The sequence below is a fragment of the Chionomys nivalis genome, chromosome 25 (genome assembly GCF_950005125.1).
Source record: "Chionomys nivalis chromosome 25, mChiNiv1.1, whole genome shotgun sequence".
Taxonomy (NCBI): domain Eukaryota; kingdom Metazoa; phylum Chordata; class Mammalia; order Rodentia; family Cricetidae; genus Chionomys; species Chionomys nivalis.
Window position 1 is genome coordinate 21,008,141 of NC_080110.1, and position 18,882 is coordinate 21,027,022.

The following is an 18,882-nucleotide window of genomic DNA, read 5'->3' on the forward strand; positions in this document are numbered from 1 at the left end:
AGAGATCAGGAATCATAAACTCCAGAGCAATTTGGAGGCAGGAAAAGAGGATACAAAAACAAACGCGGGTTAAAGAAGAATACCCTCCAAACCCTAATGAGGGTGATGGCTGCTTTTAAAGCTTGGTTGAATGGTAAGTTTTAGTTAAAGGACTGAGGTCTCTGTTTTACATAGTTTTACTGATAAATGGTAAGAAAATCTTCACAAATCAATATTACCTATGATGAATTCTTTAAACGATGATTTTAATGCATTTCTATTTTACAGCATAACCCTAATACTCTAGGTTCACAGCATGCTGGATGGAAAAGGAGACAGTCTACACATCTTATATTGCATGCTAAGTATGGAAGCAAGAGGGGTAGGCTAGATGCTACTTCTCAACTTTCTTCACTCCAGACTTCTCAGAGCTAGCAGAAGGAGAAAGTTGAAAAGAATTTTAAGCACCTAGCTATTTATAAAATAAAATAGAAACCTTTCAAAAAATCTTCCTCATAATGTTTGATATGATTAACCTTGCTTTACCCATCTACAAAATAACTTAGTGAGACTGCCTTGTATTGTGTGTGTAAATATTTAATACATTAAAAAAATATTTAATACATTATACAGCCAAATTGAAACACAAACACAGAAACCTGCAGTGAAGCTGCTATTTCTCTTACACTGTTCTGACAAATGTAATGTAGACATTGAACTACTTCTTCCCCTGGCTAAGTGTCTACACCATTGGCACATGGTTAAGACACAGAGTCAAGCATAAACGAGTTGTCTAATAGATGTCTGGTAGGTGTAGTACTTTAAGATAGAATAATGTGTGACCTCTACTTGCCCCACATATTTTTTAAGTTTACAAGGTTTAAATACCTACAAATTATTTCTTAAGTACCTAACACCTTTGTCCATGTACAGAGACCAAAGCATGGGATCACTGATGTGACCACAATCCATGGCATTTAAGCAGGCACCAAAAGCCAAAAATGACACAGAATGGAATTCTGCTCTGCCAATGTAAAGAAAGATAGATCAAATGACATTTTGATTCTGACCTGGTGATAACTACTTCGGTTCTGGCCTCAAGGTCTGGGACAAAATTTCAATGCTTTTAATTCACTGGATTGGTGATGATTAGGTACAACAGTTCCCAAAGGTAATTCAGTTCTCTGCAGAGGAAATCAATAGAAATCGCACCTTGTGCAAACCAGGGCAATCTGTGCCAAAGTGGGCATCGCCTCTCCAAGTCTCATCTTCTGAAGTTGTGATTATATTTTATTAGAAAAAAAAAAAACAATTCTTCAGAGAGAGAGAGAACAAAAAGTTCAATTAGGTGCCAATGTCACTGAGATGTAAAACTCCCATGCTTCCTGCTCCCAAACTTGTAGGGCAAGACAGGAAAATTTCAAGAGAATTACATTTGTCTCTTTTATATATTTTTTCCTTGTTTTTTCAGGATTTAGATTTTTGGCTGTTTCACAGTTAAATAAGTAAAATGCTTTGCTTAAGAGACACCATGGTGAAGTGTATAAATATTTTACAGTCAAATAAATCTAGTCTTCATTTGGGCATTGCAATGTACACCTTATTAGAAACTGAGCTATGTTTACTATCTAAGTCTCAGATTCCTAATATATGAAATGGGAATGAATATATTTTGATTTCCTTTTTCAAAATCTTACGTGAGGGTTAAAAATGAGGAGATTAGCTGTATAGTAGGAACTAGGTGTTTGTGCATATCTATGTATCTTTCTCTATGAATATAAACATATACCCATATAAAAATAGAGAGGAATTAATTTCTGTTTATATGTAATTGTATATATAAATACATATATATACACTGTTCATATGTAAAAATAAACTTTTCCTAAATACATATTTCTGTGATACAAGTGTGCACATCCTACGTGCATGAGTCTATATGTTGAAAAATATAGACGCAGATATTGAAAGTTCACAAAAGTTTTCTTTTGCTCAAAATCACTTCAACTTTTCTTTAACCAACTTGGTAGATAATAGTAAGTGTCAAATGTTAACAGTTGTTTTCAGATACAAATGACAGTGAGTCATCATGACTCTGCCCATTCTAATGGGCAGGATGAAGCATCACAGCATTCTTAAGCTGCAGCAGTGTTCATTGACCTCAGGAGTTCAGGATTTTAAATAAGGTCTTCCTTTCCAGTTGGTCCTAAGAAACAAAACCAAAAAGGAGCCTGTGTGTTTTCTCATGAAGTCACAAAACTAATGAGTAATTTAACCATAAAAATCTACAAACAGTATTTCTGTCTTATGACCACACCCTTCTCCAAATACATGGGCATTTATATTCCTGTCACAAATGGAAGAAGCACATGTGGTCTTAGAAAAGAATTCTTATTTATGTCACAAGTTTGGGAGCAGCAGAGGAAAAAAGAGATATGAAAATGAGAGGAAAATGAGAGGGGGGCGAGAGGGAGAGAGAGAGAGAGAGAGAGAGAGAGAGAGAGAGAGAGAGAGAGAGAGAGAGAGAGAGAGAACAATCTCAATCAAACCTCAGGAAATAATTTTGTAAACAATGAAGAAATGATTCCAATGTACAAAGAGGTAAAAGACACAGAGTAGCTGATAGAACACCACAAAATGAAAAGAATAAAATTGGGTACTCATAATCCCTGATGTCAATGCTTACGACAGAACTACAGTATCAAGGCAGTGTGGTAATAAAAAAAGAATAGAGAGACCACAGTGGACAGAACAGAGAGCCTACAGAAAAAAAAGAGGCACAAAAGTAGAAACAACTAAACTTGGCAAAAAAAATCAACGGAAGTATTGTCAAAAAGTAGATGCTGAAATAACTGGATACCACATGCAAAACATCCAACCTAAATGGAGGTTTTACATACTTTCTAGAAAATTAATTTAACAGTGAACAATAAATTTAGATGTACACCACCAAAAGTAAAACTGTGAGGGCACAGGGAAAAAATCTGGGCCATCTCGGATGTGGCAAGACTTTTTTAATGCATCGTGAAATGTAAGGTCTGTGAAAGAAATGAGAAACTAGATTTCAAACTTCTTGTCTGAAAAAGAAAATGGTAAAATAATAAAGGAACAATAAGTGTATGGAACTATTTCCCAGAGATGTCTGTTATCTAAAATATACATGGGATACATAAATATGAATAAAATGCATACACTGGACATATACATTATTTATATACATTTCAGATGTATGTTATTTATAAAGTACACATGAGTTATGAGAGAGGACATAATTGTTTTCATAGTTCCAATTCTAATTTGGATTTGTTATTTTTTATTTTGATAGTGGGTAAGTATAGAAAATATATCCAATAGTAAAAGCAAAAAATTTAATGTAAAGCTTCCGGCTTCCACATCAAATGCCAATTCTTACCACAATGAAGTTCATTAAGTTGTATAGTGTTTGGGTCTATTAAATTTTTGTGTATTTGTAAGGTTTTTTATAATAAAGTTTGTTAAAATAAAATGCACAAAGATCCCTTAAACCTCAAAAATAGGGAAAACAATCTGATAAGAAGATGGAACCAGCCGGGCGGTGGTGGCGCACGCCTTTAATCCCAGCACTTGGGAGACAGAGGCAGGCGGATCTCTGTGAGTTCGAGACCAGCCTGGTCTACAGAGCTAGTTCCAGGACAGGCTCCAAAACCACAGAGAAACCCTGTCTCGAAAAACCAAAAAAAAAAAAAAAAAAAAAAAGAAGATGGAACCAAAGTTCTGAAAAGAATGCATCACTACGGAAGACATTCTGACAGCAAATAGCTTATGAAAAGATGGTTATGACCCTACGTCACCAGAGAGCCATGTTAAAACTAAATAAGCTGATACTACATACCTAACTACTGTATCCAAAATGTAGAACAAATCAAGCTCACCAGATGGGTAGAACTGAACTTCCATTTCAAATAGGGATATAAACACTGCTGAGGCCCTTGTAGGTAGTGTCACTGTCCCACAGAACTATACAAAATTACTTAAATTGTACAATCTACAATAGTGATCTCAGATATTAACTAAGCAATTTACATAGGAAAACATGTCCATATAAACATCTGCCCAAAGACAATGTTAGCAACTTCATACAGACTTCCCGAGACTTGGAAGTCAACTGGATTACCTTCAAGGAGCTAAGGATGAACACTGCATAGTACAAACACAGACACAGTAAAATGATATTCAGCACTAAGATGGAATGAGTTATCAGATCAGGTAATGATGTGAAGGGATATTCAATGCACACAGCTAAATGAAAGAAGCCAATCTGAAAGGCCACTGCCTATAATATGAAGGATGTGAAGATTACCATAAAGGAATTTCAGAGAGTTGAAACTATTTCACTGGTGAATAGAAGCTAATATACCTTTTCCTGAACCATCACTAATGTAAGCTATGGACTGTGAATAGTAAGAGTGTAACAAAACAATCAATCCATTACAAATGACTTACCACAATGAGGAAGGTTGATAATTGGGGAGCATGTGAATATAGCAACAGAAAGTCTAAGGAAAACCTTGGTACCTTTGAAATTTGCTGCATGTTTAAAACTTCTTTTTTTTTTTTTTTTTTTTTTGGTTTTTCGAGACAGGGTTTCTCTGTGGTTTTGGAGCCTGTCCTGGAACTAGCTCTTGTAGACCAGGCTGGCCTCGAACTCACAGAGATCCGCCTGCCTCTGCCTCCCAAGTGCTGGGATTAAAGGCGTGCGCCACCACCGCCCGGCTGTATTAAAATTTAATGTGTTTTAAATCAAAGGAGGGGGAAGAGAAACAGCCAAAAATCCAGTGGCCTAAATTCCAGACTGCATTCTGTCATACCATTTTTATAAACAAATCTGAAAGTTGTCAGGCTTGGACTGAAGCATGAGTTCAAGCCACAGTTTCTACACTTGCTCAATATGGATCACATGTACTCTTGATGAAGCCTAGTTCTTATGTAGTGCTGTTCTTATGACAAAATAGTGAATATAAGCAAATCATCTAGTTCCAGCTGTGTACATGTGTGTGTGGTTTTGCGTGTTAAAAAACCAATCAACCAATTATCATGACCAATTGTCAAATTCTCAGAACCACCTCTAAAATTTGGTTCCATGAAATTAATGTCTAAAATTTCTTTGACACATGAATATGAACAAGGTTTTTATCAAAATATAATAAAACTTTTGTTCATGACTATCCACATGATTAATTAAATTCCTGTTAGAATCATTTAATTATAATTTTGAGAAGCAAGTATCTTGGACTCATCTACTAAGTTTTGAACATATATCTGCTGAAAGGCCAACATTTAAATGGTATACTAAGACCAGGTAGAGCAGATGTCTCCTGCTTCATTGTTGCTTCTCTTTACTGCACCTAATGCAATTTAGGAAACATCTTTCTTACTCTGTGATGAGAGCAAATTAAAACATCTATAAAGATAGAAAATGACATGTATTATAAGACAGAATGTTGGTAAAAGAAAAATCATATTTTTTCAGAATAAAAAAAAATCCTATCAAACCAGAATTCCAATGGACTTTGATATTGGTTGTCCACTTTTTTTCATAGCAAGATAGACCTAAGTTCCAATTCCCTTTTCTGGGACACAGCCAGAAGGAGAATTAATTCAACCAATTCATCCCATATAACACATCTTGACAGTTCACTAAAAATTCAAGTAACTCTATAGAGACTTTCACTTTTGAAAACCATCAGGATGAAAGCCTTAAAACTTAAACATACATTCACTAAAAGTTCAGTTTATTATATTCCTTTCAAATTTAGAGACATGAAAACAATGAAATCAGTAAGGGAACTATGAAGCATAATTTTCTTGTAGTGTTTCTAAATACACCAGGGAAATATTTGCATTAAAACATGTGTTTTCATAAGTTTCTTTATCTCGCCATTTCAAAATCAGCAACTTCAAAATGCAGGGGGACCATGCGGATACCTAAAGTTAGGAACTGGACATTCCTGTGAGTTTCCACTCACAGGCTAGAACCCTAGAGTGTGCATATCATAAATTTTTATTAAAATTTAACAGCACTCTAGTATTTTATCTCTTCGCTATTCTGTTAAAAGCTTCTCTTCTTATGTAAAAAACCCTCAAGAGAACAACAATCACAGGCAATGACTCAAGAAATTACAACTTTGAAGGGTACAAAACTGGTGAAAATAAGGGACACATTCTCATCATAAGCGGTCACTTCCCAACAAAACTAACTATAGATGTGGGTAAAACGTCTGTGAAATTTGTAAAGAATTTCTTTTAGAAGCTAGTATCTTATGGATCATGGAATCATATAGAAGGGCACACTAAGTTCTACTTTTCCATCTTCTAGAAACAATTTTAAAACAAATTAAGAGGGAAAAACATTCCAAAACATCATTTGTCAGCAAATTTTACACAATAACATACAGAAGATGACAAAAGAAAAAAGAGTGCAGCTAAAGGTTGTGATTAAACCACAGTTGAGCTAGAAATAGGGTCACATAGAGGAGTTCAGTTTGAAGACCACAAGAGAGCCTTGAGCCACACATCTCTAATCCTCAACTATGTAAGAGAAAATAATTCTTGCCTGGCAAAGATTTCGAACCATCAAATTCCTAAATCATCTGGGCACTTCTGAAGATCCCTAAATATAACAGTCTATCTTAAGATGAAGAAAAACTTGTTTCAAAACAATTTTCCTACATGTCTAAGATTCTTGTTTGAGAATCTCACACTTGTGCCTCTGCCTTTCAAATAAATGTTGGGCATTTTTCTTTTGCTATTTTTAACCTATTAAGCATTCAGGATATTCCTGGAATTTGTAGTTTACAAATTTATTTCCTCATGTAAGCTCAGCAAAGTTATGTCATGCAGCATATATTTTAGATCTTGAGTAATACCTACCTAGAAATGACTCAACAGGTGTCACCCATATTAATAACTTCATCTTCAAATGATGTTAAATATAGTGTTTGTTCAGACCCCACAAAACTATTTCTATGCTTCAAGATGATGATGATCTGAAATTCACTGATAAAACATAACTATTTTTTTGAAATCCACAGTGGGATATCCAGATATTTCAAAGGGGATAAGTTTATATTTTTCTTACATATGTGATGTCTGGACCATGCTATCTAAAATACGATTGTTATATTCTTTTATATGCATGTACATACATAAATTTGCTTTCATCTTATAAGATACTTTATAGTTCAGAGTGTATCATATACAATATCTTTAGTAATGTTTTATTTATCATAAGAAAAGCTACAGAGAATAACAAAAAAGAGTATATTAGCATTATCTAAACTTCTGGTCCTTACTAAAATGATTTAAATTTCTTAAATTTTAGTTTATTGTACTTCAAATACTGACTTTTCATACATTTACATCCTCTGTGACTTATATAACATGACATAGAGGAAAAATGGTTTTGCTTTGTCTTTATCATTCTTCCATAAAAGCCAATTTTCTATAAAGACTTCAAAATTTCATCCCATCACTTACATTTTTGCTGCCATGAATCCTCTTCTCTCTCTACTGCTACATTCTTTTCTAAAAAGATTATTTATTTTTATTTTATGTGTATGAGTGTTTGACCTGCACGTATGCCTATGTACCCTGTGTACCCGAAGCCCATGGAGGCCGAAGAGGGTGTCAAATCCTTGGACCTGGAGTTACAGACAGTTTCAAGATACCCCTGGAGTCTTGGGTATGGAACCTGAATTCTAGAAAAGAACAGCAAGGACTCATGACCTGAGCCATCTTTCTAGTCCCTACAGCGATCTTCTTCTTGTCTTTTCCCACAACTGAAACAAATCTCCCCTCAGCCAAGATGTCTCTCAAGCATCTTTTCTTTTTTTCTCTTTGCTAGGATCCCCTAAAAGTGACGAGTAGTTCATTGGGTACCACAGTGGCCGTTACAACTTAATAGACTATCTCTCTGTAGAAGGATCCTTTTGTTTCGGTTATGAACGCTCATCTGATTACCAAGGCTGACTTCTTCATTGCAGCATAATCGCCAGACTAGGTAGCATGTGACAGCATTAGCTACATCCTATTCAATTCATTTTACTCGGTATTTGTGCTGAAGTAAACACTGTAGCTTAAACTATAACATTGATACTGAGCATTAGCAAGCTACACCTGTGACCCACTGTCTCTGTGAGGGCTATCTCACCATTCTCCCTCTCCTGATTCCTACCTTATAAATACTAATGTCCCTCATCACAAACCTTTCCTTGCTGAATTTACACAGGCCTCCTGCAAGATTTCCTTCTTGCTATCCATCACCTGTGTATGAAATGGTAGCTTCCCCGGATAGAAGCTCAAGGTAGCAACCTAGTTATTCCCTGCTTTATGTTCCAATGGGCATCAAACTTTACTTGTCAAAAATATAGAAGTGTCATTTTTCCTTTCACCTGTGAGCCTCACCTTCTTCATTTGACAAAAAATTAAAAAAAATAAATAAAAAATAAAAACCTAAAGGAAGTGTTTGAAAATTCCCCTTCTTTGCCATCTTCCACACCTAGTTGAAGTCTAATATATATTCTGTTCTCTTCAGGTAGCCCTGTAAGTGACTTTAAACACGTGTATCAGATATTGACATAGACAAGCATTAAGAGTGATCCAATTTATCCTCTCCTGATTTAAAAGACCAACATAAGCTCTTTACATGGCTCTTCCACGATTTGGTTCTGTCTTCCCCTTCCGACATCCCTAGCCAGACTCAAACCACAGAGTTCGTTCTAGAACACATCAAGATGCCTCCCCTCCTGGGTCCTTTTATTCTTCCCCATTCATTTCTATTGTTATTCTGTACTTATATTGCAGCTCTGATCTTCATCCGGACCTCGGTCAAATGTCCCTCTCCCTGCTCCTTTAAGACTTGTAGCAGAGGGGCTGGAGAGATGGTTCAGCAGTTAAGAGCATTGCCTGCTCTTCCAAAGGTCCTGAGTTCAATTCCCAGCAACCTCATGGTGGCTCACAACCATCTGTAATGAGGTCTGGTACCCTCTTCTGCCCTGAAGGCATACACACAGACAGAACATTGTATACATAATAAATAAATAAATATATTTTTTTTAAAAAAAAAAGACTTGTGGCAGAGAGAGGGACTAAGTGTGAATGACCAGGTTGTTATGAACATGGACCAATACACTGCAGTTCCATGTCACCAGAAACTCTAGTAATGAGTGCTTCAAATGATTCTAGAATGGTCATAGAGCATGAAACATAAATCCAGATAATCTAGTACTGGAAGGTTTTTTCCTCTTTGGTTGTTGTTCTTGTTTTGTTATTACTAAACACAGACTTCAGCCAGGGTGACAAAAGACAGGATATGTACGATGTGCTGAAAGTCCTTTTTGTGAGCAAGGATGGCTCTCTATGACGGAGGTGGAACCTTGCATTGTGTGATAACAGTCAGCCGCATCCTGACTGGAGCAGACGCTTGATCCATTCACCTAGTCATGTTGCCATACCTAGCTGTGTTTTCCTTTCTGGTCTCGGCTCTAGTCTGGGTTTTGTACTTATTAATTACACAGTGCCAATTAAAACTCTAAAGAAGAGTGACAAAAACAGTCAAGGCGGACATTACATTTTTTCACAGTGTTTCTTCTGAATTAACCTTGAGAGTTCATGCTAACTTCAGATTTGAAGTTCAACCACCAACCAGTCAGAAAAAAATAAACCAAGACATCCTCATTCAAGACGAAATATAACTCCAACTAAGACTTTAGAGGGAGGAAGCCACAGTTTTCACAACACCATCACTTTCGAATCTTTGGGTTTCTTTTTGTCTTCAGAAGCAGGGGTACCGTGTATACCAACCGTTGCATGGCATGGCTAAGAACATTCAGGAAGCCATAAATAAGTAAAAGAGTCTATGCTGAGATACTTTTCCAGATGTGTGAAAACGGTAGGTGCAGATACTTTAGATAAACATCAGAGCATTGCCTGTCTAATGTTGAGCTTTGGAGATTTTTTTTCCCTGTAATCAAGTATGAGCTTGTCTGGAATTCAGATCCTCAAAAAGCAGTGTAAAATTGGGATAGCAGAGTAGATAGAAAGCACTAGACCATTGGTTTTCAACCCATGGGTCACGACCCTTGGGGGGTCAGATGATCCAGGGGTCACCTAAGACCATCAGAAAACACAGATATTTACATTCTGATTCATAACAGTAGCAAAATTACAGTTATGATGTAGCAACAAAAATAATTTTATGGTGGTTGGGTGAGGGGGGCATCACAACATGAGGAACTGTATTAAAGGGTTGTAGCATTAGGAAGGTCGAGAACCACTGATCTAGATTTAAAACCATTTATAGTGTCTACCACTTGTTCATTGTTAAAATAATGAAAACACAATCAAGTTTTAGGGTTAAGAAGACACATACATGAGTTCCAGGGACAAATTTGTCAAGTGAAATGCATTACAATATTTGAGCAGGTGTTAATCCATTCATATGCTACTCATAAAATTTCCAATAAAATTACTCTGTATTTGCATATTATGTTAATTAGTGTATATATAGGCATTAATTTTTATATAATAAATAAAAACATTCAATTAACATGTCTTTTGCAACTGAGAAAGCTCAGAGAGTTTGTGTGTTTTTCCAACATCATACAACTATTATTACATCAGAATCTGCAGTTATTCTATTGTAGCATGCCAACAGTAAAACTTTACAAAGCAAATGTAATTAATTTCCACAGAGAATCATTTACGTTCAGAGTAATTAGATCAGGAAATACCCATAAAGCTGAAATCTTTTATAGAGACCTTATCTTTTATGGTGAATTTTATTTATCACAACAACTATAGATCATGACATTTTAATAGGTTTTTTTTTGAGCTTTCAAGTTTTAAGCAGTCTAATGAATCACTCTTGAAAAATAAAATTTTTATTACATTGGATTTTAGTCTTTTGACTTTAAGTGAAGCAGGTCAGCAGGTTTAAGAATTCCATGAGTTTTTCCTTTGAACGAATCCATGACAGGGATTCATTAAACACTCAAAATGCCTAAATTGTGCTAACAGGAGTATTCTCTGAAACAATCTCACTTGGAGAGACTTGGGCTGTTATTCAGGCTGGAAACTGCCTGGAATGTCTTCACTGGAGGCATTCTGTCTTCAGTTCACCCCAGAAAATGAAGTGGTGGCTTTGTGATTAGGGTTTGCTTGTTTGTTTTCATCTCAGCAGCCTATCAATCTATGCTTTTATTTATAAACGTTAAGCTTTGCTAGCTGGGAAAGGAAAGACATAGCTGGAATAAGGGGCCTTCAGACAGAAGGCTTTCTGGAAGCTACAATGGGCCTTATCTCAGAATCGCACATTGTTTTGAATATATGCTACAGCACACCCGCAGAGCGGTTCCCAAGGGTGGCAAGAACCCATGTGCTCACCCTGAACTTCGTGATGAACAAGTCACACAGTTATACTTTCAAAAGGCACATGGCTAGCTCTATTATTTAAAACAGCCGCTCAAGCAAAAAAATGTGACTTTCAACTGGAAATCAAGTTCACTGACAGAAAGCCCAGTGTAAAGAATTGCAAACTGTAAAACATCAGAACAAACAAAAGAAGAAAAGTAAAAGAAAAAAAGAAGTCGAGGGTCAGAATAAATACCTAGGAACATGTTACACAGTAGTCCAAATTCCCCTCTGCATGGTGCTTCCTCATTGACCCTGAGGCCACGGAAATGCAGAGGGCAGAATGGGATCCCATGGTCTCTTACACAAGCAGGAAGGCATGCAGAAAAGTCCCTAAGCAACGGTGCAAATGCAGTTAACTTGGAAATGGGGCTAAGTGCGGAGATTGAGAAGAAATCAGATTCTTACCATCTGAGAATGACTTCTAGGACATCCATTGATATCTTCCACTTTCTCATTGGCTAAAACCAAGAAATAAAACAAAGGAGAGAAAAAAAGAACAACATGCTTAAGCAATGAAGTGAAACACGCACAGGGGAAAAAAAAAGAGGCGACCTTTAAAATAAAATAAAAAATTAAAAAACACCAAGCAGAAATGCCATTGATTCCCCTACTCAGCCTCCCAAGCCAGGGACAAGGGAGCCAACTTGTTATCAGCCAACAATTCCATGTGCACAAATCAAGCAAAGGAAAAAAGGGAAAAAAAAATGAGTGAGTGAGGAGGAAGTCGCTGCTGACTTTCCAGCTGTGCCAAATGACGGCTGACATGAAACCTTTCACAAATGTCTCTGCTGGATCAGGATCCAGTTTCAAGGAGTCTCAGTGTATGAGCTCCTCCGGTTAAGGAAACACACACATGGGAGGCATATGGTTTAACGAGGCTTTCCTTTCTGACAATGCTATATATGTAAAGACACAGTTTGAGCTATTGCAAAGTGTGGCCAGAATGCCTTTTTCAGTCTCACGTAAACATATTCAATTAAATCGGAGACAGGAACACTCCTGTCTTGGACACATGAGACGATTCAGTAGGCATCAGACCTAAACTACAATGTAGCAAAAGCATAGCGAGCAGAGAGCCCCTCCGAGTTGTCAGAGGGCAGGTCTCACCGATGATCTGGATGATCTCAGCCAGAAGGACCCCGTCTGCAATGTCCTGCTGCAAATCCTTAATCAGCCGCTTGTGGCCAGATTTTGCCAGGTAGTGGTTGGCCCAGTCAGTGTAAATCTGTGGAAGACAGGGAGGGAAGAAGTGAGATGGGGCGTGGGAGAAGAGAGACAAGAAAACCGCTCAAGGCAAATGCGAGACTCGGAGGGAAACCGTTCAGGATCGCATTCCAGCTAAAGAAGTCACAGCTCCAAAGGAAACAGTTGTAAAGTCATTTTTAAACGGCTCTTTCCCCCACTTATCTCTTGTTTCAAAGGATGATGAATCATTCCTTTCAAAACCATGGACTAGTCAGTTGTGACCAAGCAAAGCTCCCTTCCCAGCTGACTCGGGAGGAGATCGCTAATGGAACCAGTTTGGGTTTTCTCTTTGCTCTTTTCCTCCGCCCTTTATTTTGAAAATAATCCTGTCTGTGTAAAGGGAAGCCACCTGGTCTGATTTATGGAGGAACTTTGTGAAAATGTGTTTCTCCGAAGAGACGTTATTGAATTTGCCATCTGAGATACTATATGTGACAATATTTTGGCATCCTTTTATGAAATAATTGCAAATGCCTTCCTGTCTAAGATATTTTGTTTGGACTGTCATCTCTTATTTTAAACCTCCTGAAATGTGTTTGTATTAGAACAGGGAGGCAGCAAATGGAGTTACAATTACAATACAGAACAGAGAAGTGTATTGTAAACCACAGGGTTGGCAATTTGGCTTACAAATAGGTGATCCCAGCAACTGGCGGGTCATGATATAAAGAAAACTTGAAGTTTCAAGAATGCCACACACATACCCACAAAAATGTTACTTCTTAAAACATTATTAGCCTATTAGGCTTGAAGGTGTTTCAATTGCACGGGTGGTTCATTAGTAATTGTGTTACAAGGTAGATTATTTTAGGACATAATATTTTTTAAAAAAAATTGAAACGAGAAGAGAGAAGGGGAAACAAGAAACAGACAAAGGTGGCTGGAATCATGGCTCTGAGGCTGAGAGTATGTGTGGGTTCTAACAGAGCACTGACTTGGGGTTGCTCACTGTCACTTGCTGTGTCATCTAAGATCCCGGGGCTCATATGCACTCCTCTGGACCCCAAAAGCAATCCACACCAATGCATATTCCTATACATACACATACATAGGTACACAAGATTAAAAGACAAATCCGTTTTAAAAGGCATACAAAAGTGTTATCAGAAATAGTGGGATCAGAGCTGGGATGATAAAACACGGATGTGAGAAATCCATGAAAGAATCTTCCCTGCAGAGGGTGTGACCCAGGCAAGGAAGAAGCTCCAGAAATGCGGAGTCTAAGGAGAAACTGTGGCTGACAGAGGATGTCTAAAATGAGCACAGCCCAGGCCAAGAGAGTGAGTTTTATCTCACTGTCACAAGCCAACAAAGGACAACAACATGCAAAACTACTATTTAAAGATTTATGTGCTGGAGAGACTCCTCGGAGTTAAAAGCACTTACTGCTCTTGCAGAGGACCAAGGTTAGGGCCTTAGCACCCACATGGCAGTTCAAAATTGTCTTTAACTCCAGTTCTGAAGGATCTGATTCCCTCTTCTGTCCTCTTTAGGAACCAGTTAAGTATATGGTAAACATATATGCACACACATGAAATAAAAATCTAAATAAGCTAAATGTATTGTTTTCTTATAGCTCATATCTGGTACCTTTCATAGGCAAGACAAATACTTTACCACTGTGCTAGAGATAAGCTCTCCCTAATGTGACTGGGTCAGCCTTGAGTTTATACTGTGGCTTACGCAATCATAGACACTGTGATCCTCCTGTTTGCTATGGAATAGCTAAGGATACAGAGTTGGAAAACAAGACCTGGCTACTTCTAAGAAAACAAATACATACGTTGTAATTGATAAATCAGAAGTATATGAGACCAAACAAAACTGGGAAGGTTTCCCAGAAGTTGCGACCCTTCATAATTTTGATTAGCTTGCTACAAAATGTTCTATAATGAGTATGGAGTATGTCTAAACAACAGTTTACCATTTAAGCACATTTTTTTACACACATACACATAGGCATTCACAGAGAGAGAGAGAGAGAGAGAGACAGACAGACAGACAGACACACACACACACACACACAGGGTTTCACAGACACAAACACACACACACACACACACACAAAGACACATACTTGCCGGGCGGTGGTGGCGCACGCCTTTAATCCCAGCACTCGGGAGGCAGAGGCAGGCGGATCTCTGTGAGTTCGAGACCAACCTGGTCTACAAGAGCTAGTTCCAGGACAGGCTCCAAAACCACAGAGAAACCCTGTCTCGAAAAACCAAAAAAAAAAAAAAAAAAAAAAAAAAAAAAAGACACATACTCATTTACAGACATACACATATAGATGATACACAGACACACAGAAACATACCCTATTAGGTACAAAATTAAAACTGCATTTTATAATTTTTGCTTTTTAATTAACAATTTAACAGAAATTCTAAAAGTCATTTCATGTATATTTGCATCAATACTCTTGATAGCATATTGCAGAAAAAGTTCAGTACTCCTGTCAGAGGATAATTAATATTTCTGACTATGATTTTACTGAATTTATAATTGAATATTTATATGAAGACTAATACACTGACACTTTATATGGTTAAACATATAAGTGGCCCTAATAAATGTTTTCAGGGTATTACTAAGTAGAAACATTCCAAAAGTATGAAAACATATAGATGATATACTTTTAGAAAATATCAAGGAACATCTTACGTATATCTGGTGATTCTTATTTACCTCACTGTGAGAATAATTAAAGGTGTATAGATATGTAAGAAAGACTAGGTTGGTAAGTGCCAGTTGATGTCTCATATCTATGATCTATGTTATTTGTAAAGTAACGAAGCTCTGATTCTCTTGCCCGCTCATGGGACCCTTTTCTGCCTATTGGGTTGCCTCGCCCAGCCTTGATATGATATTTGTCCCGAGTCTTTTTGTGTGCTGTTATGCTATGCTCAACTGATATTCTTGGGAGGCTTGATCTTTTCTGAAGAGAAATGAAGGAGCAGTGAATCTGGGGAAAATGGGCGGAGGGACGCTAAGAGGAGGGGACGGAGGGGAGGCTGAAGTTGGGATGTATCATGTGGGAGAAAAATAAAGAAAAAGAAAATGACTCATGGCTCTCTCTAAATCACGATGTGAACAATTTCTAAATGCATTTATTTGGCAGTCCTCTCATGTCCACTTATTTGGTGAAACTTAAGGTTGTCTTATATTTGCAGGATGGAAAATATTTCTTTTGCTGTTTGTAAAGATTTATAAGTTTAAAACATTTAGTGTTATCCTTGTATCTGTACTTCATCCAAGTAGCAGAGTTCCAAATTCACCGTTCCAGATGAAGAATGGCCTGAGTTCGACTTGGATTGTAGCCGTCTCTCTCTCCATAGGCAGGGGTCACTGAGCCATCGGCTGACAAATCTGAGGCCCTAGAGAATTCACCGCCACCGTGAACTTAGGAAAGTTACCTACTCTATCTAAACTGTAAAATAGGGTAAATAATAAACCTTGCATCACAAAACTGTACCAAGATGAATAAAGTAGCACCTCTACAAAGCCTGTGACACAGAGTTACTCCCAAAGAATTCCCTGACACCATGGCCAGCACTGTGACAGCTAGCTGTTCTTTGCTAGGCTAGCTTGAGAGTAAATGCTTGCTCAGGTTATTGCCCCACGGAGATGAAGCAACTGGAAAAACTAGGGCAAAGGCTGAAGAACTTGCAGTGCTGACTTCTGGCTCTATACTTCTGTCAGATGCTTATCTTCTAATTAGCTGCAGCTTCTGGGTTCTCTGCCTCCTGAGCTATGAGACTGGATTGAAGTGCAGTGGTCACCTCAGTACCTCTACTAAGGGCTACTGCATCACCTTCCAAGCTGCTTGCATTTTATTCTAGGAGGACACTAGCTAACATGAAAAGAAACGTTCATTTTAAATAAAAAAATGAATGAAGTATATAAAAAACAAAACAATTGTTTTACCCCCCAATGCATGCTGAAAGAGTCTTACCATGTGTATGACTCTTTCAGGAAATTTAGGCAAACAGATGGAAGCCAGTCAGCTGGCTTTAATTACTGATAAGAAAGCCTCAGGCTGGTCCGGCAGACCTTGTGTGTTTGCTTCCGGATTTTCTCCAGGGGATTTCACACCTGAGGTCTTTGCCTGAAAGTATGCCCTGACTTTCATTGTTGTCAGCAAAATCAGTAACTAAATGAATGAACCGAGAGCTCACTTCTGGTTAAAAATCACACACACAAACTTTTCGTTAATTATCCTTTTGCAAGAACATATATACTTTCTGTAAGTAAAAGAAATGATAGCCTATGAGGAAATCATGAGGGGAAAATTGTACATCCCAAAGGAATGTCATAACTGGAAAAACATAAAATAATTACAGCACAAAATATCATTATATATTATAAATGATTAAAACATATTTTATATAGATTACTTATTAACTTATTTCTTTATAAAAGATCTGTTATATATCTCAGGTTAATTTTAAATTCATGTCTATGCCCCAGATGACCTTGAAAGTGCAGCTATCCCCCTGCCTCAGTTTTTCAAGCACTAGGATTACAGGCATGTACCACCATACCCAGATTGTTTCTTCAAATTCTTAAATTGAAACTATGTGAGTTGAGGAAAACAGTGGTGATGTGGGAGTCCCCTCTGGATGCTGTGATTACCATGAAGGAATAAAGAAACTGCTTTGGACCTATAGCAGGGTAGAACTTAGGTAGGCGGGGAAAACTAAACTGAATGCTGGGAGAAAAGTGGAGTCAGAGAGAAGCCATGTACCCCTGCCAGAGACAGACGCCAGAACTTTAGGCAGTAAGCCACAGCCACTTGGCATTACACAAATTAATAGAAATGGGTTAAATTAATATGTAAGAGTTAGCCAATAAGAAGCTAGAGCTAATGGGCCAAGCAGTGATTTAATTAATACAGTTTCTTCATGGTTATTTCAGGGCTAAGAAGCCGAGAACAAACAAACAGCCTCCTTACAACACAGTGGGGAAAAGGACGTGTCTCTCTAATGGGGGAGTGGACATAAATAGAAGACATGGTAAGAAATCAAAAAACTCACTAGTCAACTTTCTGTTATGCTCTGATGAGAGAGAATGCAAACAGCCCTGTCAACTTTCATTAACTTCTGTTGTTTGAACTGATGTGGAGGGATGATAAATTATGTTCTGATGCTGGGTTTGGACTGCAGCTTCCTTTGGTTCGTTAACATAAAACACAATCATTCTATGAAACCTTTCAGCTCCAGTTGATTGAGTTAGGAAATATTATACTTCCCAGGATTAAACTGTGAATTAATAGAAGTTCTTGAGTGAAGAAATTCATATAAATGAGAGTAATATAAAATGAATATAAACCCAATATTTGGCAATTTCTATTCAAACTCTTTGAGTATTTTCATTGCCAAGCTTTAGGCCAATGCTTCAAAAGCTTCAAATATGGCTAACTCCTAGTTTCCAAAGTCAGTGTTCAAGTATTTTACCTAACAAATGGTTTATACATCTCTATGAATTATACTTTGGAAATTAGATAAAAATTAGTAAGATTACATTGACCAAAAACTAATCAGAAATTATATTACAAGTAATTATATGTATATATATGTGTGTGTGTGTATTTATGCATATATAAGCTCATTTACATTAATTAGAATAAATCAAAGGTATCATAAATCAACGTGAATTTTTGGCCTATTATATAATATGTGCTTTTAGATGATGCATTCTACAGCATTAAGTTTAAGTTCTATCACTTCCCATCCATGTAAGGACCACTGAGTATTTATTTACTCAGTACCAGGGACTCCTCATTCATAAAACAGGCAATATTACCATTATCTCTGAACAAAATTTCTCTCAAGTGTAAATGAAATCTGACATAGCCTTCCACTTAATACATGTATTAAGTGTTAAATATATTACAACTAGTTTGTTAAATATATATTTTCATTATAATGAGAACTGTAATAATTTTTCAAAAACCATAGTTACTGTTAACTCCTTAAACCGAAGATATTCATCTAATTATAATAATATGAAACAATTAAGGAAATCAGTTACAAGTTGTAATGACCTCTTAAGAATATGCCCTAATAATTATTTAATTTCATTTTTATTAAAAAGAGACTTTTTTCATGCAATACATCTTGATTATGGCTGGTCCTCCCCAACTCCTCCATGATCTCCCCACTTGTCCACCCCTACCTACCCAAATTCACAGTCTTTCTCTCTTTC

The 18,882-nt window shown here is 37.1% G+C and overlaps 1 protein-coding gene across 5 annotated transcripts in view; it reads right to left on the reverse strand.

The window, feature by feature from the left end:
• The window catches only part of Nav3 (neuron navigator 3), a 686,168-nt gene that overhangs the window by 199,893 nt on the left and 467,393 nt on the right, over positions 1-18,882 (reverse strand). For all 5 annotated transcript variants that reach the window (XM_057757535.1, XM_057757536.1, XM_057757534.1 and 2 more), the window contains exons 3-4: positions 12,538-12,655; positions 11,836-11,888 (exon numbers count right to left, since the gene is read on the reverse strand). In XM_057757535.1, coding sequence (XP_057613518.1) covers positions 11,836-11,888; positions 12,538-12,655 — 171 coding nt within the window. The remainder of the gene's footprint in view (positions 1-11,835; positions 11,889-12,537; positions 12,656-18,882) is intronic.